Consider the following 23,265-nt stretch of genomic DNA (forward strand, 5'->3'; position numbering starts at 1 on the left):
GTATATGCTCAGTTGCAGATCTTTCTGGAGGGTTCTTTTTCTGGACTGCTTACTGAAAGAAATCCAAGTCCAAATGAATACTGAATTGCACAGCAGTAAGTTTTCTGATTGAGTTGCAGAGCTACCAATTAAAAAAAAACCAAACAACCAATTCAACCAAAGCCCCAAAGCTTTTGTAATTAGTGTTGGAAGCAAGAGAGAAATTGTCAGACAAAGCTTGCTGATAAGAATACACAAAAGAATGGGAAAATAACTGCAGAATGGAGGAACTGAGTATAATTTTCCTGCTTTCTTCCTGTTAGAAATTCTATTTTTCTTAATATAGCTGAAAAATGTTACAATTGTTGCTATATATATGGTAATAAAAACTACACCCTTTAGAAGAACATTTTCTCACACTGCATCATTCCTGGTTACAAAGTAAATATGCAAATATAAATCAACCACAAGGCATAATTTAAATTGCAACAATGAACTGGTTCGGGCAGAAGACGTGCAGAGCAGCTTTCCAGCAGAACCTGGGACGAGCAGGATGGAAAGAAGCTGCCATGATCTGGCAAGTGAAGCCAGCTGAGCGGAGCACCAACCTTTGTGCCACCCTGAGCACGGAGCATTCCTGAGTCAGGCACACAAGGAGTGCCTGCAGGCGCTCAGTGCCTGCCAGCACCACACATGTGCAGGCAAAACATCAGCACCAGTCCTGCCAAGCCAGGGGTGCCCTGGACACACCTGGATCCATCCCCTCAAGGACAGGCAAAGGCAGACATTCCCAAAGACAGGAGCTCAATTCCAGGGCTACCTGGTTTGTTGAAATGCATCTGCAGTATGAACTTGTTTTCTCTGCCAGGAGACAAGGAGCTGCCTGTTACCTCATAAACTTCATTGAAAAGCAGAGCACATACTTCTACACTGCAGCACATGGGCCAGTCCCCCCACAAGCTGACCCAAGAGTTCCTGGAAAAAATTTAACAAGTTTCTCTTATAACATTCTGGCCCTTTTTCACTCCCTTTGTTTTTAAATATTTGCTCTAAAAAAATAAAGCATCTTAATACAAAGTTATTTCTAAGGTACTTAATTAAGGAAGTTCATACACTAAATGGAAAAAATAAATAGTATTCAGGAGGCAAGATTTTAGACTATGTTAGGGGAGCTCAGTTTCTTTCACCCAGAGAGGAACATCTCCCACCACCAAACAAAAAGCGCACTATGTGGTATTTATTCTGCTCCACCACCACAATTCTCTGTCTTTCCAGCTCAACACTGTCAAGAGAAGGATCAGCCTAACAAAGCCCAGCTGCCAAGACAGGAGGAGTGTGCACACAGAACTCCAAGCTGATGTTTTTCTGCCAGGGCTGCTGCAATAAAAATTCAACCCACTTCCACCAAGATACAAAAAGAATAGTATCACACCCTGAAAAACAGAGAAATAGGTTTTAATCAACATATCATCTAACAAACACATAGGTTTTATTCGATTACCAAACACAATAATTCTCTTTTAATTCTACTTGAGGTCTTCAGCCTCCTCCTTCTAAAGCCTGCAAATTTTCTAGATATTGGGTGACAGCCTCTATCTCTGCAAACTCCAGCAGTCTGTTGATTAGCTTATCCAGTGCTTCTTTCCCACTTAGAATTTCCTATGGAAAAAAAGCAGACAAAAGCATTACTGACTGTTCTTCAGCATTATTCTGAAACAACAACTATTCAGACCCCTGAAATGCGCTTTGCCTGCAGTCCCTCCACTTGCTCATCCTTTCAGGTTGCTCCCATGTGAGAGCAGCAGTGGTGGGCAGCAGCAGGACATCAGCTGCCTGCGTGTGTGAGGCACATGGATTCTGGCAGCAACAAAAGCAGCTGCTGCCTTGGTTTCATGCACCTACACGAGAACTCCCTGCAAGAACAATCAAGGACTGAAGAACCTCACTCAAACACTGCTGGCCACGTCACGAGTGAGGCTGTTTTGCAAGCAAAGCTCGACTAACTTTTATCAGGCACTTTATGGCTCCAGTTTCACTCAAGGAAGACCCAAACACTAAGGAACTGACTAACAAAAGACACTTTTAAGCAATCATGGAACTATTTCCTCTGCCATGGTATTCTGCACTCCATTAACTATGAACCATTCCATATTCAGTATACCCTGCATTTTCTGGAGTTACCCAGGACACCTGTGGGTACAGTTTCAAATGTGTTGCTCCTTATGCAACAGCACTTACAGCAAACTGGATACCTAAACCAAAATATCGAGGGATCACCCTAAACTTTGTTTTTCATAAATTTAATTTTAAAAAATCCATTATTAGGGTTTTTTTCCCCATTGTAAAAAACCCCCAATAAACAGAATCATAGAATGGCCTGGGTTGGAAGGTACAGTGAAGATCATCCAGTTCCAAGCCCCCTGCTATGGGCAGGACACCTTTCACTAGACCAGGCTGGATCAAAGCTCCATCCAACTCAGCCTTGAACATTTCCAGAGATGAGGCACCCACAGCTTCACTGGGCAACCTGCTCCAGTGTCTCTCCACCCTCACAGTAAAGACATTTTTCCTAACATCTAATCTAAATATACCCAATTTTAGTTTGAAGCCATTCCCCCTTGTCATGCTCTTGTAAAAATCTCCTTCTTTCTTGTAGGCTCCCTTTGAGTACTGGAAGGCTGCAATTAGGTCACCCCAAAGCTTTCTCTTTTCCAGGTTGAACAATCAGTAATATTCAAGCCATATGTAGATATTTACTCGGACACAAGATCTCAGATAATATTAAAATGAAAACATTCCATTTCAGTTTCTTTTAACTGTGGTTTGTGATGAAAACGTAGAAGTTTTTCTTGTTCTTTCCTTGAGCATTAGGAGGAGGAAAGAATGGTCTAACAAAACTAAAAAGTCCATCCTGTCAGGTTTTTTGTTTGGATGTACTATGCTGCAAGAATCTCACATGTCACTTGCCCAGTTTGGCCAAAGGACTCATGGATCTCATTGAAGACTACATGCTTGGTCACTTTACACTCACATCGTAGGAGAAAAACACACAGAGGTGTAGGCCAGTGAGCTACAGCCTGTGCCAGTCATCTCTAAGACTACAAGAAGGCGGGAAAGAAAGTTTAAGCTTTCTAAATCTAGTGTTCTGTTAGAGCACAACTGGCTACATTCTTCATGTATATCTTAAGCTGTACTCACTAAGTTAATTTTTTCTTTTTATGGTAAATATGAGTACCTAAGTACTCTCATAAGGAGCCCTTACCTTGATATTTCGTGCATCATATGAGATCCTGTGGTCAGTCACTCTGTCCTGAGTGAAGTTGTAAGTACGAATTCTCTCTGACTGGGCTCTTGTTCCCAACTGCAGCAAAGCAGGAAAAAACAAAATCTGTTGTGTTTTAAAAAAAACAAATACTTCTCTAGAACAGGATGCTCAAAATAAACAGTGATGGATCAGCCTGTTCCAACTACCAGCCTAGTGGTCACTGGCTTGGCATTACTGAACTGTACTGTCTGTGACTGTGTATCACAAACCAAGTTTCTATATCCTCCAGCACATTCCTGTTCCCCCTCTGTAGCTGAAAGAATCACATTGCCTTCAAAGGTCGTATAAGGTACCAAAGTCCTTACCTCAAAAAATTTACAGGTGGGATTTTCTGGGGGGAGGGGGTTGTAGCTTCCACACAAAATAATGGAAATAGGGTCCATTAATAATGGAAGCAGCACAGTCAATGTGTGGCTGTCAGAAATGAGCACCAAAAGAGATTAAGAGTAAAACGTGAAGTTACCCTCTAGCGGTGAAGTGTGAGAATGCAAACAACAATTTTAACTTGAAGCAGAAACCCAAATGTAGCACTGTAGGGATTAAACACTTCACTAAACACTGTGGTCTGGTCTCCACTAAAATGGAGAATTAAATGTTAAAAAACTCTCAGAGAAATAAATAGGTGTCCGTTTCAGTGGGCGTTGGTGAAAATTTCATCTGCTCTCAACATGTGCATTTTAGAACATGGAATTTCTTGAATAAATTCCAAAGCATTAGGAAAGGTAATTCACTTTTGCCTGATCTTCCACACTAACAACATAAACATAAACATAAATATAAATCCTTTATGCAGCTTTGAAAGCTCTCAAACTGAAATTAATAACAAAGATAAATTGCAGTGAACTTACAATGATGGGGTTAATAATCTGCAGGGACAATACACTTAAATGCAACATGAAATAAGTGACTAAATAGCTGAGCTGGAAAATCTGGAGTACTAATTAATTCTCTACTTCTGAAGCAATTTTATTCCAATAGATTGCTGTTGAAGTTTGAACCACAAATGGGAAAACACTCAAAGAATGGGAAAGGAATGACGGGACATTTTGAGCAAAAAGCACACTTGGCAGCCTAACTTGAGGTAACTCTTCCAGAAGCTATTTCTTCCTCAAAAGGTGACCTAAACTGTATCAAATAAGCTGCTACTTCATTGCACTGTGGCAGGATTGTTAATTTTTTACTTGTTTCTCTCAAACCTCTGTATGGCCTTAAGATACTCTTAAAAACTTCTGAGAACTCCTGATCCTAGTTTCCATTGAACGTAACTTTTTACTGATGCTTGAATTTGTGTAACTCTGGCCTTAATGGGGGCATTCAGTACACGATGTTGAATCTTCTCTTTTGAAAAATTTCAGCCATTCTTTTGACCCTTCTTTCCAGACACAGTTGATGTCTCTTTTCATTGCCTGAGAAGTCTACAATACCACTGAACTGAGGTAAGTAAAGGCAGAGTTACCATTTTGAGATACAAGATTCTCCTCCCTTGTGAGCACCCCTAGTTTAGACACACACTCCCACTTGCTCCGTCCCTTCAACCCAAAGAGATCAGAAACAAATCTCCAACACAACACAACACCCCCTCCAGGTCTCAGGCACCACTTGCCTCACCTGCAGCTTCCTGGCACTCTGCTCCTGACTGAGCTGCTTCTCAAGGACCTGCTGGTAGAGCTTGGCTCTCAGTGTCCGCAGCGCGATTTCCTTGTTCAGCTGCTGCGAGCGCTCCTGCTGGCACTCCACTGCCAGCCCTGCACGCAGCCATCCAAGAGCCCATTAGAACAGAGAACAAACAAGCTGAATTAATTCTAACACATTAGGCAAATGAAACCTACTGGAGTGCTGCTGCTTTGTAGGGCCTTTCAGCTGCAGGATAAAAAGTCATTTTAACACACTGGCCAGCACCATTAGTGCATTTTTAAACTTGTCACAGCTGCACTGGGGGGTTTTTGTTCTGTGCTACGGAAAAGTCAGGGATATTTTAAAATTTCATGAAGCAAACAAGTTTCTGACATTGCCTCTAGAAACTGAATTCACTCCAATTAGCTGCCATATGTTAAAAATGCAATTTGAACAGTCTACAAGAGGGTGTTCAAAAGTGCGTAACACAAGTTTTTAAAATCTTAGTCCAGATAAGCTCTTGGAGACTGGAAAATTCATTATTCCAGGAGAAAGGGGTGCCTAATTAACACTGGTGAGTCTTGAACTAAATTATGAAAAATGAGACAAAACAAGACCTTTAGGTCTTTAAAAGAAATCTCATTTGATTTCTGAATGAAAAAGGCCTATAGGGAACAGTTGTTTTCAGGACAATTTCCTGCACCTAAAGTGATTCTGCATCTTACAGAGAGAAGCTCACTGAGTTTCAATAAAATAAATCCCAAAAAAGACAGAATGGTCCAATCTACACTGTACCTTCCCATCAATACACATTTTCCTTTCTATCCAACATATGATAGCATTATCTAGTATTGAATGAAGATCTTCAAGCCTTCTTTTTAATCAGTCATGTAACTACACAGACTCCAGCTAGGCTAAGCATGCCTTTGCTTGCCAGCAGCGATTACTGCTGAAGGTAAAGAGCACACAGTGCAAATTATTTACATCTTCTACCCCATCCCTGTCACCCTCCATTTGTTCTTTCATCCTTCAAAGACAGTTTACTCATGAAATACTCCCTCCAAAGACAGAACTGGCATAATCCCTGTGCCCCTGGTACACGGCCCCTTTCTCACACTGCCTGGCTACAAGAGGGACAGAACCAGAAGGGGATATTTCTCTTTTTGTTGGCATAAGGCCCAGCCCTGCAAGAGACAACCTGCAGGAACACAAGCTTCCTTTTCAAGATACAGATTCAGTGTGATTAGAAGTGCAAAGTACAGCCAGAGTTACCTGTAGGAAGGTGCACAATCCTCACAGCACTGTCAGTTTTGTTAACGTGTTGCCCTCCTGCTCCTTTGGCTCTGAACGTATCTATGCGCAGATCTTTGGGATCCACTTTAACATCAACCTAGAAGCAAAGAAAATTACTACTTCCTGGTCATTCCAAAAATATTTGGATGTCAGTGACACTCAGCATTAATAAGAAATCACTTCTCAAAAAATTGCTCCTTTACAACTGTTCCTAAGTAACAGTCATTATAATTTAAAAAAATACAGTGTTAAATATCTCTGAAAAGCAAATGATGCCTCACGGATTTCTCTTAGTTTTTCAAACTCTTACTCTAGGTCCTTCACAAAACAAAGTATGTGTGTGTATCAAACAAAACACAATCACTGTTTTGCAAAACCACTAGCTTTGGCAGAGAGGCTAAAAAATAAGCAAATATTTAAAAACCACTTCTAGACAGCAGTGCAAGGATCTTGTTCATGAATCATGCCTGAATGATTCTTGCAAGAGTACTTAGTCATCTGAGAATAGGCATATCCAGATCTATTCAAGTAAGGATTGCCACACTGGAAACAGGAGTCCACAATGACCTGGACTATAGTTTGAGCTCACTGGATGGGAAAGGAACATTCAGATCTGATCAGTGTTGCAAGGAAAGTATTACAAAGAAGTAGGAGAAGGTGCAGGAAAAGCCTACAGGATCTGTTTTTTTTTTTTTTTGTGTAAATTCATGGTGTAAGTAAGAACTGTCCGTATCAGTGCGATCTCAGACAGACTAGCCAACACACTCATTCACATTCAAAGGAGACTGTCTTTGATTTACCAGAGAAGGACACCAATAATTTAAATGAAACAAAAATCTCAAAAGGATGTACAGAATCACATTACTATGCAACACTGAGTATTTTCTTGGATATATTCTGTCTTAGTACGTGATGTAATTTAAAATTGGCTTACTCATAGCAGTGAGTCGTGTCAGTGTTGGGGCTGGAACACTTAATGAAATGATCACTCACTTACGTGCCATTTCAGGCAACATCAAATCTCTGCCAAGTTGCTTCTGATGATCCATTTATACATGTAAGGTACAGAGCCAAGGACTATCACCTCCCAGAGTCAGAGCACTTGTGTTTCAATTGCTGGGACTTGCATGAAGCACTTGGTTATCAGTGAAATCCCCAAAACAGTAACATGCTTTTAAATAACACCTACTCCAATACCAAAATGGGTGAGCAGGGGTTCAGCACCACCGTAGCAAACCAATGAACAGTTTACCTCCTCTGGCTGAGGGAGGACAATGACTGACATTGTCCCAGTGTGAATACGCTGCATTCTTGATGACAAGCCCGTCTCAGGGATTCGCTGCACTCGGTGAGTCCCTCCTTCATATTTCAGATGCCTGTAGACATTCTCTCCTGAAATATGAGCAGCAGCATGATGCAAACCTCCTGGAGAGATAAACAGTGTGTGACAAATACAGCAGAGAAACACTGCTTCTAATTCCATTGTCTTGGAATCTCTGAAGAACTGCTGTACCTATCTCAGCTGGGGTATAGTTCACGATGTCAAAGGTCCAACGCTTGTAGTCGGCGTAGCTCTGGTACATGTCAAACATTTCTTTAGTGAACTGTTGGCAGATGTCCCCTAAAAATCAAAAAGCATTACCACATAAACAGCACCTCTTAGATTTATCTGCAACTCTAACCCCAGTCATTAGGCAGGCTAAGGCTCATCTTTAGAAAGTATTGCTTTATGCCAGTAAAGTATAAAAAAAGCATTAAGAATAACCCATAAGAGGTTTAATGGAGTTGGATGGAGTTGGAAGTAATCTTCACTGTAGGGGCTTTGCTGACCTCCAGTTGTTCTGCCAGCTGTCACTTCTAATATGACAGGACTTGTATCATATTTTTCCTTTGGCACTAGAAGCTGGAAAAGCTGGAAAAAAAAAAAAAAGAACGCCATTATCTCTGTCATGACCCTGGATCTTTGCTTAATCAAATTTACAGCCAGACTTCACAACTGCCACAGCCTGAGCACACACTACCACTGACTTCCTTTGACAAGGAACTTAAGTAGGACTAAAAACTGTCCAATGACCATTGCAACTCAGTGCAGTCAGTGTGGAAAGGCAACATGCTAGTGCATCCACATGAAAGCTAGCTAAAAGTCCAGTCCTGCCAAGTCAGGTGCCAGGTCACCCACCCCAGCCCCAGCTACCTATGGAGACAAAGTTATTAGCTAACCCAGCCAATCTTTACATTAATCGTATTTCTCAGAAAGTCATTTCATATTATTTTAGTCTGAGTATAGAAATGAGCCCAAACACAGTGGTCTCCACTGAATTGTTTCAACTTCTTTGCTTTTATTTTCCTCACTCATGGGATATTGTCAGCTGAAGAGAAAATGAATGATTGCAAGTTCCAATCAGAAATCCCTCAAGAGTGCATGCTCCACTGCCACAAACAGTTACTAGGATGTTATGTCAAATCACAGTAGCACAGACTCACCACTTTTTTAATCCCCTTCAGCATTTGCAGACAGACAAGAGAAATTACTCAATCATCTCCTAAGACACAATTGTCACTAACAAGCTTATTAATAATTAATGTTGCCACTTCTTTTCAGGCAGAATACAAAAGCTGGACTTCTGTTTCATTAAACTCAAGTGTCAGAATCTATTAGTAAGACCACAGAGGAAAGGTTTTCTGACATCTCTATTTACAAAGCAGTGAAATTTTACCTCAAGCTCACCTTTCTGCACAACATGTTCATTTTTTTATCCAGGCTTTCCTTCTCTTCTAAGGCAAGCTCTAGAAGTTGTTTCTCATCTCTGCTGTCTAGCTCTAAATTCAAACAACAGGAATTGATGTTAGCCAATCTCACCAAGAGCAAATTATAACACAGCTGTCCAAAGACATGCACTGCAGCACAGAGAAGCTTGTAGAGTTTTGCCAGCATAAAATACTCAAATAAGAGCAGCCCAAGCTAGGATGCACATTGCTAACTCAATGATCATATTTTCCAGGTGTAATAGAAGGAGCAGCAGATATTTTACATTTACCGTCCCACATTTTAGAGCTTACTAACAAACTACAACACATTCTCAAGTAAAGCTTACAGAAGCTCCAAGCCTTTTCTGCTATAGAGGTTCCAGCTTACAGTAATAAAAATTTTTGATCAGTTAGCAATAGATTATACACTAAGTAGAAACTTGAAGACAGTTGGAGTCAAGTGAAAAACCTGTCACTGCTAAAACAGGGAACCCCCTCTCCTTTTCATCTTTCTTTCCACTTTTCTACTCACCAGAAAGTGAAACAATTCAACTCCCTGAAATTAAAAAGCAAGTCTGGTTGAATACGTGCACATTTTTACCATGCCAAGTTGAACTAGATTTAAATTACAACTGGACAATTACCAACACAAATGAGGAGGGAATGGCTGAAGCCAGCTTTGAGCAATTGGGAGTAAGAATGAGGGAACAAAGCAATAAAGAGAAGGTGAAAACCTTCTGCCTTGTGGCCAGCATGGAAACCATAGGTTTGTCTCAGATGCAGCATAAAACTGGACTCTCAATTGCTTCTAGCTGGTCCAAAAAGTATTGATCAGTTAGATAAACAGTATCAAATTAACTACTGTCAGCAGAGATGGTCTGGTTGTGACCAATGAGCTTCAGGTTCAAAGGATTGGTATCCCATTCCTACCTTCCCTCAAAACAGCATTCACTTAACCTACCTCGTGACTCACACCACCAGAGGGAAACCGGGAAATATTTTTCTGCTTCACTGAGTGTTGCAAATATAAAATCCTACATCAATTGTCAGGAATTCAGGTAGCAGAGAGAAGAGGGTCAGTTAGGGAGCTAAGTGGAAAACAGTGAATAGCCAAATGAAGGAGACATCGGTGTTTTAACTTGGCCACAGGATAAATGGTACAGACATTTATCATTTATACAGACAGAACAATTTGGCTCTATTTAATTAATTTATGGACCATCATTTTTTACCATTCTTTTCCCTTCTTTCAACTAGAACTCACTCCATCTCTGCACATCATAATTTATGGAGTTAGAAAAATTCATTCTATTCATTTGATTCAAAACCAGCCTAAGTTGAAATATGGATTTTCCAGAATTTTCTTAATACTTTTTAATAGTTTCAAGAGCATTTATTTTTCAGCATTAAATTTTTGTACCTTGTCTCCTTCACTCATTCTCCTCTTTTCTCCAGTGAAGAGAATTAGAGAGAGTTGAGGACTAAAATATTTTAAATAACCCATTTTTTTCCAAAAGCACAAACAACTATTTATTATTAAAACTAAAGTATACAAATGTTTTCCACCTCTTTCTAAATAAGTTACATTTACATCTTTATTTCAGTATGTCTCTTACTGTTTTGTCCACACCCCTTGTCTCTCTCTGAAAAGCACCATGAACTTTTGTCTTCCTTCATTTACACTGCTGGGTACTGATTTCTCCCATCCTTTGATTTTCCCCTCCTTCTCTGCCTTAATGTAAATCCCATTCTCTTCAGTCAGTGTCTAAATCTCATGGCTTACTTAATACTTGCCACTGTAGCAGAATGGATGCCATCTTTTCCTTCCTACTGTGCGCACCTCCTCACACTTGTAACAATGCTGGGTTTTTTCCCAAATGTTGCACCATTACTTATTTTGTAAATTCTTTTATTTATTCCCTATGTACTTTCTTTTTGATACAATAACCAGTTACAATTTTTAATTCTTTTTTACCACTTCTACTGTAGCAAACTATGAAAACAGCAGCTTCTTAAACCATTTTTTATTCCTTAAAGAACTCCCCAAATATTTTCAAAGAAATATTAGCTTTTGCCATTTAAATTGGAAGCTGACAACTCAGAGCCTAATGAAAGTTCATGTCATTTGCTCAATAAATATCACTGAACTGGTCAGGTGGAACCTCATTTTAAATAACACGGCAGAAGTCTGCATCTATCAAAGGTTTGAGCCTCGCTAATTTTTTTCCTTCAGTTCAACCAAAAAATAACCTCCAAATGAACACTTCCCAACTATTTCTGTTAGATGGATATCCCTGAGGTTCCAGACAATCCCTACTCTCCCAAAATTATCATATTAAGACCTCAAACTAAGATGAGGCGAGAAGAAAACCAGAAGGATGTGGCTGGATGCAGAAAGCCCTTGCAGCACACGAGCTCCTGGGAGCAGGGGGGACCAGGGAGTGCTCCAGGTCTGGCTGAACTTACTCACAAGCTTTCCTCAAAGGCTGGGCAATGAAATTTATCCCAAGCACAGCTGCTGTTCTGAAGCAAGCAGGTAGATGTGTTTTCCTTTACCTGTGCACATCGCTTCTAACTCCTGAACTTCTCTTTCAGCCTCTTTGATTTCTTGAAACGCAGCTGCAATGGGGGACAGATCGGCACATCTTCTCCTCAGGGTTCTTTGCTCAAAGTCATTTAATGAGTGTGCACTTAACTGATGACTAACCTGCTGGTATTCCCTGCTGAGAGACTCCAGATACTTCTGCACAGCCTCATTCTTCCACAAAGCTTGAGAATCCTGATGGTTTTTCCTGTGCCAACTGTTAAAAGACAGAGTGAATCTAGCTGTGTCCAATAAAGGCTTTGGTCTCCAAAATCCATGGCTGTGCAGTCCCACCATGCAGCCTATCTTCTTTGCAACAGGAGGGAGAAGACAGCTGTCAAGTTGGCTGGGACAGCAGCAATTGGCAAGCAGGCTCTTGAAACGGCAGACCTTTTGCAGAGGTTTCATTTTGTTTCTTATTTTTCCACCTCCTGAAATTAAAAGTACACGGTACATTGGCCAGTGTTGTTATCTAGAAAAAGAAAGCATTCTATTAAAAAAAAATAAAACAAACACAAGGATGGTATCAAGGCCATATCCTGGTTTGATTATATTGACACAAATGCAACTGTCATGGACAAAACTATTCCTGTTTCAGTCCCAGTTTAAACCAGAAGCTCTTATCACTACCACTGTACTGACTGAGGGTTGGAAAAAGTCTTTTCTCCCCCCTTCTCAAACAGTTTATTTATACTATGGAAAAGCTCCTGTGGATGAGGCTTTAAAGACAGTAGCTTCATTTTGCCATATGTCTCATCAGAAAAATCCAACCATTTCATGCCTTACTGAAGAAAGAAAAATGCTGCTGAGAAGGCAAATCAATACTAGAGGTAAAGAATTCTATACAGAGAATGTAATAAATGTCCAAAATTATGTGTCAAATTACATCCACTACCATAAAAGGAGGACATATGTAGATGACCACACAACAGATCAGTCAACAGGACTTCAATGCACTTACAAAAAATCACTCACTCATATGAGAAGTGAGTGAACCGGAGAAGAGGACAGGAGAAGACAGGAGAACTTCTTTATGTGCTTTATGTCCCCTGCATACTCCTTACTGTGATATATTTACACTTAACCAACATAATATTTTCCATCCAAAAAGTGAGTAAGAAGCAGGTACTCTGAAATACAACTCCTGTATTTTTCTGAGAAAAATAAAAAAATTTGGCCTACAGTTTTATAGGACCCAGGCTCCCCTTAGCATTACTGCTGCTCTATGAAAGATCATTTCCTCCTCACTTTATATCATCAACATTGCAAACTATGTTATGAATTACTACTGTGCTCTAAAATTTTATATTGGACTGCTAGGCTCTGCCAGGAAAACTACATTGAGATCACACTTATTCTAGGGCTACTCACACAGAAAAGGTTTAACATACAAAGAAGCATTCCTATAACCCTGCCAGTGCCACCGTCCCATCTGCCCACTGATTTTTACAAAAACGTGGATTCTGAGAAAATAGGAGCACAAATCTTTTTGCAACAAGATCTCCTGGAAACACACGTTTCAGTTTCCTGACAAAATTATGTTTCACTCACCAGTGACAAGACCTTCTGTGCATCTTCACGCATTTTACTAACAAATCACTGTGACACTCTAACTACTCAACTCGCCTGTTATTCTCACCTATTTACTGCCATCCATTGTCCACAATGAAGAAAGAGCAATATGCAGCAGAACCAGAAGTACTGCATCCTGTCTGAATGCTTGTTTTACTACCTACAGAAGGAGGCAAGGACCTTTATTCTATTCTGTACCCTCCCCAGATTCCCCAGCCAGCAGGTGCTATTGAATCCACAGCAGCAATCTCAAGACTGCTTTAACGTACAGAAAGCAAATTATAGCCTTCCTGGAATCCTGTAGTGACTAAAACCAGCTGCAGCAGAGGGATCCTGCTCCCTTCACCAGGAGCAGAGCAAAACGCACAAACCAGGCTCATCATCCACAATCCTGGATTTCAGCATGAGTAGACTCAGTTCCAAAAGACCTAATTCCATTAATGAATATGGACTTGCTCCAGATCAGCATGGCCCACTGTTGTTTGGCTAAGTGCTGACCATCGTCAACTCAATTTTAAAACATTAATGTTATATTTTATTTTAATTAATTCATTAAACATATTAATTATTAATTACAACCACCTAGCTAATTTTTACTGGTGTAGTTAAGAAGCAATGCACTCAAATAATAACACATTTGCTGTATTGCTTTGCCTGAGCTCTCAAAATAATATTCTTGGGTTTAAAAGAAAAAAAAAGTAATGAAATAACACAGACCTTCAAGGAAGTCAGAAGTTTCAAAATCATTTTGCTATGTTAAATAAAAAAGATATCTCCTTCTCAGAGTGGGGGTGCCACACCTTATTTGCATAAAAATAAACAGACATAATTTTTACAGAGCTATAAGCATTAGATGACCTATTAAATGATCTCCAAACCAGATTTTAATAACTTTTAAATATGATTAAAACGCTCTCGTGCACGCCACAAATCAAAAACCAATAAGCGAAAGTGACAACTGTAATTGTCCAATTAAAATCATAATTTTTTTAAAAATAATTTCAAGACAGGAAAGAGCTCTCAATCTTGCGAACTCTTTCAGAGGTTATAAAATGCATTTCTAACAACCAAAGATGCGACCGGCGCCATGCAGCAGCACTCGAGCACACAGGCGCACGGCAGGAGGAGGCCCTGCAAGGCTCACCGACCGGACCGGGAACAGCTCGGGCCCCGGCAGCGCCCCCACACCTCTGCCTCCACCACGGCCGCCCAGCAAAGCCCCGACAGCCGCGCAGGGAGCGCCCCGGCAGCCCGGCCCCGCGGGGCAGCGACAGGCTGCAGGAGCCGGCAGGAGAGGCTGGAGCGGGCAGGGAGAGGAGGCTGGAGCGGGCAGGAGAGGAGGCAGGAGTAGGCAGGGAGAGGAGGCTGGAGCGGGCAGGGAGAGGCGGCAGGAGAGGCGGCAGGAGCGGGCAGGAGGAGGCAGGAGCGGGCAGGACAGGCGGCAGGAGTGGGCAGGAGAGGCAGGCTCACCGGCGGGGCGGGGGCCGCGCTGCCCGGTACCCGCGGCGGGGCTCCGGCTCTCACCGTCCGCAGGCCCGGCCACCGCCGGATCGCGGCGCGGCCCGCGGGCCCACGGCAGACGGGAAGTGCGGCGGGCGCGCTCCCGGTCCCAGCATGCCTGCGGGAAAACGCGCTTCCCGTCCCCCCGCCGGCACCGGCACCGCGCCCGAGCCGCGCCGGCGGCAAAGGCAGCCTCCGCCTTGCCAGTCTGGTTAGTAAAAGATTAATTTCAGAGACATCTGAATGAAATAACATTAAGCTCCACTTTGTGTCAAAGCTCACTATTCAATTCTACTTAAAATGAATTACTATTCTACTAAAAGCAAGCAAAATATTAATAATAATTACCATTCTGATTATCACTATGCTAGTTAGCTGCAGCTTCCTCATAAAGTATGCATTATAACATACTATGTATGTGGACATAAAAGCTATTATTAAACCTCTACCTCCCTAATTAAAAATTTAAAAATACTTAAGCAATGTTTTTTTTTATACCTATAATCACCAAAATACCTTTCTTCTCAGCTACTGTCATTCTATGAAATTTAAAAAAAAAAAAAAAAGGTAAAACTTTTGTATTTGGCATATAAAACATGGGAATTGGTGTAGTAAATATTCCAAAAGACTGAAAACAGGACGTATCAATGGGTAGGATTTGGATCAAAGATCAGTGCCTGAATGACAACTAACCCCTTGTTTAGGCCTGAGGACAGGTTCTGGCTCTGCTCTACCCATGGGTACAGGAGGCAAGGCAGACAGATGGAAAGCCACTTCCAGAGAACAGGAGTTGGTCCACAGGAAGGGCTACAGGGAACGGCATCCTGAAATCTTCCCCAGGCCTGAGCCCACACTGATATGCCCTTAGAGATTCCATCAGCCAGACACCATTCCCATTATACCTCACTCTTCTTCCACTATGACTTCTGGGACTCAGTGAAATGAAATAATAAAATTGTACTTGCATTGGTACTCTAAATATGTAATTTGATACTTAAAAGTATTGGGAAGGTCCTCTCTGGGAGGACAACCAGGAACCTAATAATCTGAAACTGCAAGTAGACCTCATGCTCCAAAATTGGTTTTAAAAGAAGGTAGGCCAAGGAAAATCAAATCAGCTTCTACTCCAGTCAGTAATGGTTATTGCATTGAATCCTCTTATTTAACATGATCATGTTCAGTTTTTATTATGCCTTGTGGCTGAATGTTTTAAGTGTGAAAACAGAGACTGTAACAAAGTCCTGCTCCCTCCCTACCAGGCAGCAAAGCACGCAGGGGCAACACAGCCAAGACAAGGGCTGGACTCTGTGCAGCCAGCAGGGCTGCCAGGGACCACCCACCACAGGACCTGTCCATGCATCTCATACTCACAATATGTAAGATACACTCCTTCCCTAAGTTTACCGTGCACTTTTAGATTGCAGTATGGGAACTGAGTAAGAAGGATGTGAAATCTGCTTCTACCCCTCTCACAGTTTGTTTCAATGCCTTAAAACCTGCATGGCTGGAGCAGCAGGTGCTGATGGAGCTGGTGAGGATAAGGGGTTATGGGGCATGGGCTATTTGGGGCAGGGTGCCACCACCTTCCTCAGCAGCCCACAGGCACATTGGGTGCAGAAGGGAAGAGTCACAGCAGGAAGACAGCTGGGTTCTGGGGCTTTAGGATAGATATGGTGGTGTTGTACTTTAAAAGCTGGCACTATTAACCTGCCAATTTAGAAACTGGAGGCAGAGGGATGGCTCATCAGATAGAACAGGCTCCAGGCCTTGCATAACGCTTGGCTTGAAGGCAGGTCCATGATCACACAGGGCCCTTCCTCGCCCAGGGGGCCCTAACTGGGTTTAGCGGTGTGCCAGCATCTCCCAGCAACTTCCACAGGAGCAAAGAGACGCACTCTGCAAAAATAGCAAACTTGTTACAATGTATGTAACACTTCAATATTGTTCTCCCCTTTTAGCCCAAACAGGTCAGCCTTCTGACATCTTTCTGCTTGAAGGAATAAATGGTGACAGAATCATACGCATCTTGAATACAGTCCTGTTTAATAACAAAGCCTGTAGAGAGAGCTTTGTTTTGCCCAGCACTGTGGGATTAAATGACAAGAAGTTTTCTTGACTGCGCTCCCAAACCTCACTTTCAGTTGGAGCTCTGCCTTCCCACAAAGCTCATTTCTTTGTTTATTCTCTCCCAGCTAGCCTGCAAACATTTCTTTTATTGCCTCTCTGCTTTCCTTTTCTCGCTGCTTTTAACAGACTTTTAATATGGACACATCTAGATGCAAATCGAACCCCTGCCTCTTATTTGCAATTTGCCTACTTTCAGGCAGCATTCTTTTGTGTGGACTAGTGGATACTGTTTGGACTATCAGGAAACAGAGACCTTTAGCTATGAAGAACAGCCTTATTGCTTCAGATCAAAGGTCCACCTAGCACAATATTTGTCGGATCGTTCTCCATGATGCATCAGTTTATCATTCAACCCAGCCAGAGGCACAAGATGCCTTTTTGCCAAGAGAGAAATTAGGGTTCATAGAGTCGAGGCTTTAGCTAGTTGTCAGAAGTGCTGAAGACATGCCATGGTACAAACAGGCTCTGAAAATGATGCTGCAGGGCAAAGCCAAGGCTGCCATCCCTCTCAGTAATACTCCTGCTTTGTAAAAATCTGATACCCAGTGCAGCACTACTACGGCATATAGCAGAAAGAACAGTGAATTTGGTACCGTGTGTGGAAAACACACATCCTGTGATCAGCAACCCTGCTGACTGACATCATTAGAAGCATGCCAGAACAAAAAAGTGAGAAATAAACACAACAGAGATGTTCCTTATGACAGACCATACATCTAGACAGATTAACTGCGGAAACAACCATTCACAAAAACTGTCCATAAGCTGATGGCTCAGCTATAAAGAACTATAGGAAAGCATATACTTCACGTTCTCATCTTTACTATTTTCATCTCAGGAAGCTGCCTAAACATACCATTTTATTTTTTTTTAACTTATTAGTCCTCAAGTTATTAGGCTGACATGCAGGTTACTCTCTTCCAAGAAATTGCCTACTGTCTTGTTCCCTCTGTTAGCCAGAAAGGAAAGCAGCTATCATGCCATCAGCTCCAGCAAGGCTCGTGTCAAGTCAAGGACATGCTGCTTGGGATCTTCAGTCTCACAGCCATCTGCTTACCGAGTACCAAATAAAATATATTAAGTACACAGACTTTCTAATTGGCTCTTGTGAGTTACTGTTTTGCGCACTTGCTTTACTTGGGGATATCTATCGTGTTCATCATCTGTGACTGTAGGTGGGTAATCATATTAATACAGAACTAAGATACTTTGAAATAAATGCCAAAATATAATTAATATTTTTAAAGGTTAATTATGTAAACAAAGATTTTAATTGCAGTCGCCTAGTTTATTTTCCCTATAAGATGGCTTTTTAAATTGGTTATAACCTTGACAGTTTAACCGATTTTCCTTCTAAGTAATGCCCTAGGCCATGCAGTTTTAGCGTTCCTGGTTGTTGTGTTGGTTTTGGTTTGGTTTTGTTTTTAAGAACGATTTTTGGGAATAACAAGGAAAAAAGAAAGGACCTTAGACCTCCTTCGGTGAAGGAGCCAAGCGCTGAAAAAATGCCGCTGTTCTGTGGACGCCCGATGGTGTCGGGAAGTTTTACATAACCAACTGCTGAAAATGCCTTAATGCGACGGGGGCCGTCCCCGCTCGCTCAAAGCCTGGCTGCCAAGTTTGCTGTTGTTTCCTTAAATACCAGCCAGGGCACTGCAAGCCCGCAGAGCCGCTCCGAGCCCCGCCGCTGACGGAGGCTGCGCTCCTTCCCAAGGCCGCCTCCCTCCCAGCCTTGAGGGCAGCCTAGCTCTCCGAAGCGGCCGTTTGAGCGCTGGGAGCGGAGCGCTTCAGCCGCCACTCCGGGAATCGCGCAGGGAATCACGGAGGGAATCCTCGCTGCCTGCCCTGGGGCCGGGCGGGCGGAGGGGGTGTCCGCGAGGGGGAGCGGCGCTGCGCCTGCGCCGAGGGGACCCCGGCGGCCATTTTGCAGCGTCAGGCGGGCGGCGAGGCGCCCCGGCAGCTGCGCAGAGGGGCCCGGGGGAGCCGGCGGGGAGGGCGGGCGGCGCAGGGCTATGAGTTAAAGTGCCGCCGCCGCCGCCCCGCCGAGTTCGGGCTTTTCCTCCCCGGCGTTCCCCCCTCCTCCCGTCCCTCGTACCGACAGCCGCCCCTCCCGGGCCGCCCCCACCCCCGCCAGCCGTGCCTGTCCCAGGGCCGCCCGCGCCATGCCGTCCGTGCCGCTGCCGCCCAAGGAGAGCAACCTCTTCAAGCGGATCCTGGTGAGCCACCAGCCCCGCTCCTCTCTCCTCCTCCCGCCGCCGCTTCTCCCTCCTCTTCCCTCTGGCTCGCCGGCCTCGCTCGGTGCCCTCCGGGTCACTTCGCCCGCCGCCGGAGTTGGCCCCGGCTGAGCGCACACGGATGCGGCGGCCGCGCTCGCCGGGGGGAGCCGGGCAGCCGTCGCCTCCTCGCCCCGGTTCGTCCCCGCTTCCTTCCTTCCTTTGTCTGGGGCCCGCCGAGCAGGCCGGGCGAGCCGCCCCTGCTCGTGCTGGCGGCCGGGAAGGGCTGGTGTGGCCCCCGGCCGGGGGAGGGCGGGAAGGAGGGAGGGAGCCAGGCGGGCTCCCCGGGCCGCCGAGCGCCTTCCTCCCGCCCGCCGCGGGGACTGCGGGGCCGGCCGGGGCCGCGCCGCCGCTCCCCTCCCTCCCTCGCTCCCTCCCCGCGCCGCGCAGCGCGGAAGGAGGAGACCTCGAGGCACGGTGCGAGTGCGGCAGGGTTTGCTGTTGCTTGGTTGATTCCCATCTGCGCTTCATTTCCAGCGAGAGCATCGGCTTTGGTGTAGGGACCGGGTTGAAAGTAGTTCGCTCGCTCAGCAGTTTTGAGGGTTGTTGAAGACGTGTGGTGGAATGAGGTGTCCTGCTTCTGGGCGTCCTTTGGAGGACTTGTCTCAACTCCTTTGTGCTGGGCGAATTCCGCTCTTTGCGACTTAACGGTGCAAGGGACGTTTAGTGTTCGCGACATAACTTTGACGAAGGAACTCGCCTTAGCTGTGAGTTTCTAACTCAATCACTGTACTTTATCATGATAACACTTTATGGAAAGAAAAAGCCCCACTCGTCCCTCCCGAGACAAGAAAACACCACACTCTCTTTTTCGCGAGCTTGTCAGTGTGATAGTAATGGAGTTCCAGCCTCAACAAAATTGAGGTATTTTGTTTCAGATAACCACTCTGCAGGCAGAGGACGTCTGTGCAGCACACTAAGTAATCCTGCTGGCAGGCGGAAATTTCAGTTCTCTCTGAGTTGGTTAGGTAGTTCCAGTGCTTCAGAACCACCATAGTGGTTCAGAGGTAGACATTTGGGCTTCAGGAAGCTGAGGTCAAACAGTGTCAGCAAGCTCCTGTACTCTGAACAGAGCTGGTTTTTTTCAGGTGATTCTTCAGAGCTGTTTTCTTTTGGCCGCTTTGCGTAGTGTACAGGTTTTAAAAACTTACTGGTTCTTAATGGTGATTTGTTGCTTACTCCATGCTTATGGTATGCATCTTAGTAAGTCATTCTAGCACTCCTCTTTCTCTCGGCTAAAAATAAGTGACTAATATTAGAACAGTTAAGTGATTATTCTTACTAGCAGCAGACAAGTTCACAGTAGCAGCCACTTATAAAGTTTTTTTGATTGGATTATAGAATGGCTTTTTTAGAGATCATATTTTAGACTTTTTTAAAATATTAAACGATGGATAAAAGTGTTGGAAATTAGTGCTTAGGCAAGGAGGAGAGATACATAAACCTTAAGTGAAGTTCATGCAGAAATGTACTTATGTTGTAAAGCTTTCAGAAGCCTTTAACTGGTGCTGTGTAGTAGCCAGTTGCAGTCCTAAAGTGTTGATCACAAAGCTACTAGCTTGTCTCTTCATATAGTGTCTCTTCTTGAAACTTAATTTCTTAAAATTTTTTTCTGACTAGCTCTGACTCTTTTATGGTGCACTTCTTTCTGGAATACTAATGTTGGCATACTACAAATGGAACCCTTTGTTTGCTTGACATGTCTCAGAGTATTTTTGTTTAGTAGTATAGCTTGTGGTGCTTAAGGCCCTTTAATCGAACCAGCTTTTGCTGACTTTGGCACTGCTAGAATATTTTAAATGCCCATAGCATTTCTAGTAATTTCCAAAATTGGGGGCAGGGATTAAGTGGGAGGCTGCATAATAAGACCCTATAAGCATGTAGTGATTTAATCACTTGGAACAGATGCAAGGAAATTATACTCATAGATTAAGACTTTAGTATTTTTATGAATGCTCTGCAGAGAATTAGCAGTTGAAAAAGGAAAGACTCATTTGGAGATCATGAGAAATCCTTCACAGTGACTTGAGGGGTGGATGTAACATATCAGACAGGTTATCAGTTATGGAGAGAGTCCCTGTAAGATTTATGTGTGGGTCCTAGTTACTCCAAACGAGCTACAGCTGCCAAGTCCTTAGTTGGGCAGCAGCTGTAGCTCGTGAAGGTAACTGGAATAAATAGGGGTGGGTCAAGAGCCCAGGAGGAGCCCCTGAGCAGACACGAAGGACTGTGCTGCAGAGAGGAACAGCTTGGTACAGTATGGGACTCGAGAAGTATGAATACTACAACAATCAATGTTCTGAACAAGATGCCCAAGTAACAGCAAAGTTGTCAGAGCTGCCCTGGCTGGTGTGGCCTCTTGGAGGTCAGTGTAAGCTGAGAAGTCTGCTTGAGAAGCCGAGTAAATAGTCTTTAAGCCACATCAATTTGTGTGCTTGCATGCTTGGCAGGGCTTGAACAAGCTGACTTAAAACTAGCACTTAGGTGATTAGGGAAGGAATAGCAATTGTGGTGTAGGTAGTAGTTGATCAGGACTACTGTAAGGTAGTGCTAAAGCTCCTTTCTTGCTCTCTTCTGTCTTCCAGTTCTGATTTGTTTCCTAGGCCATACTTTCATTGTTCTGCAGAGACTTTCTCAGTCTAGATGCTCTTCCCCTGGAGGACCTGTTGTGCTTACAGGTGTGATGTTGTTTGGGAGGAAGGGGCTGAGCATCTTCAAGCTCTGCCACTTCACAGCCTCACAGAAGGCATGGATGAAGTATTTGAATATGTTCCCCTCTCATGGAAGGGGAAAAGCATCATGAATAAGAATTAATATAGGAGTGCTTGTGTGTTTCTTGCCAATTAAAGTCGGTCTTCAGCTTAGGTGACTTTTTAAGTCAATGGGGCAGATGCTGTCTAAAATGAGCATACTCATGGTAGCTTAGAAAAGCTAAGGTTGAATTTTGGTATCATGTATTTGAGGTTTACTTCTAGTAAGCTTAGCCTAATCTTCTATTTTGTTTATTTAAACTGCTGTAAACTTGCCTTCAGAGTATGTTTCAGTTTAAGTAGCTTTGATTTTTTTTTTTCTTTCACCCAAGAATCCATGCTATAAACTGTCTCAGAGATAGTCTTAAACATTGGCTTTATGGAATCAAGTCAGCCCTGTCTGCACAGGGCATGGCAGTAGTCTTTGTAAGTAATCTAGTAAGGCTTTAGAGGAAAGCCTTGGGGTTCTTGTCATGCTTTCATGGCTCACTTGCCAAGTTGTTTTGTTTTCAAGAAACGCTTACTGTCTTCTAATATGTATTGGTGTGAGCCCAGGCTCAAGCAGTGTAAAGTTGATCTGATGTTGTTTCATGTTTGATAGAACTGTGGATAGTATTGTACCTGTAACTGACTAATCCTTTGGTTTCTTAGCAAATTCCTCATGTTGCTGTTGCCGAAAATAAGGTTTGCTGCTTTAATTGCAGATGACTTCAGCTAATAAGACACAAAAAGTCTGGAAGTATATAACCTTGCAGCAGTGGGTTGTTGCTGCTCAGTTCATTCAGGCATACATTTTCCGTTTTTCAGGGTAAGGAAATGTTAGAAATTATTTAAAGTGCTCTCTCTGAGGAATGGTTCAGCGTCTCTGTAATGTCCTTTTTGTTCTCCAACTTCTTCAATAACCTTAAGAGATTTATTTTTTGATAAAATATAAATATACAGGTGTTTGTAGGATTTAATAATTCTTATCCATAGAATTCTGAAAGCTTTTTTAAAATTTTATTTAATGAAATAATAATAGTTTATAAGCATGCAACTAGTCACTCTCCTGGGAATGATGTGGGGGAGTTACTAAACTATTAAATTTGATAATTGGGAAGTTATGTTATGCTAATTAGGATCTCCCAAATGAGATGGGTACCATAGCTGAGGTAGCCATTATTAACCCACCACTGGAGCAGTGGATATTTGAAGTCTCTGACATGTAAAGACCCCTTCCTTTTAAAGACAGGAGTTTGGAGCAGTTGCTTTAAACCTTCTGGTGTAACTTAGGACTGATTCTTGGTGTGGTTGTTGCTGGTGCTGCTGAGGACAGGCAGCCTAGGAAGAGTGCAGGGGGTTCCCTCCACACGGACTTTCAGGCGAGGTGGTGAGGGTGCCTGGCCACTGCAAACTGCTGAAATGACACAATTGCAGAGGGCAGATGCCAGGCTGGTGCTAAGAGTCAGTAAGGCTTTCAAAAGGGAAAGTCACACTTCACATTTGTCAGTGATTTGAGAT

At 43.2% G+C, this 23,265-nt stretch overlaps 2 protein-coding genes across 9 annotated transcripts in view; one reads left to right on the forward strand and one right to left on the reverse strand.

Annotated features, from left to right (window-relative positions):
• Nucleotides 1–1,417: 1,417 nt before the first annotated feature.
• MTRF1 (mitochondrial translation release factor 1) lies at nt 1,418–19,023 on the reverse strand. Of its 8 annotated transcripts, none has more exons than XM_064714147.1 (10): nt 18,941–19,023; nt 11,516–11,974; nt 8,940–9,031; nt 8,042–8,123; nt 7,725–7,832; nt 7,464–7,636; nt 6,191–6,308; nt 4,913–5,049; nt 3,242–3,340; nt 1,418–1,638 (listed from the first exon to the last, which is right to left on the reverse strand). In XM_064714147.1, the coding sequence occupies exons 2-10, from the start codon at nt 11,949–11,951 to the stop codon at nt 1,519–1,521; spliced, it is 1,365 nt and encodes a 454-aa protein (XP_064570217.1). In that variant the 5' UTR covers nt 11,952–11,974; nt 18,941–19,023; the 3' UTR covers nt 1,418–1,518. The 8 variants fall into 8 exon arrangements, with proteins under 8 accessions (XP_064570217.1, XP_064570199.1, XP_064570191.1 ...); XM_064714129.1 differs by having other exon boundaries at nt 18,883–18,986; XM_064714121.1 differs by lacking the exon at nt 18,941–19,023 and adding an exon at nt 14,586–14,706.
• NAA16 (N-alpha-acetyltransferase 16, NatA auxiliary subunit) overlaps nt 18,441–23,265 on the forward strand; it is a 61,784-nt gene continuing 56,959 nt past the window's right edge. The window contains exon 1 of the mRNA XM_064714088.1: nt 18,441–18,958. Coding sequence (XP_064570158.1) covers nt 18,905–18,958 — 54 coding nt within the window. The 5' untranslated portion in view covers nt 18,441–18,904. The remainder of the gene's footprint in view (nt 18,959–23,265) is intronic.

This window comes from Zonotrichia leucophrys, chromosome 1, assembly GCF_028769735.1.
Source record: "Zonotrichia leucophrys gambelii isolate GWCS_2022_RI chromosome 1, RI_Zleu_2.0, whole genome shotgun sequence".
NCBI classification, from domain to species: Eukaryota; Metazoa; Chordata; class Aves; order Passeriformes; family Passerellidae; genus Zonotrichia; species Zonotrichia leucophrys.

Bases quoted from the DNA above. Each gene is read 5' to 3' on its own strand.
- MTRF1 (XM_064714101.1), bottom strand. From the start codon at position 11,999: ATGTACCGTGTACTTTTAATTTCAGGAGGTGGAAAAATAAGAAACAAA. The intron at 7,637-7,724 runs GTACAGCAGTTC...TTATCTCTCCAG, and splicing joins CTATACCCCAGCTGAGATAG to GAGGTTTGCATCATGCTGCT. The intron at 5,050-6,190 runs GTAACTCTGGCT...GGCTGCGTGCAG, and splicing joins GATTGTGCACCTTCCTACAG to GGCTGGCAGTGGAGTGCCAG.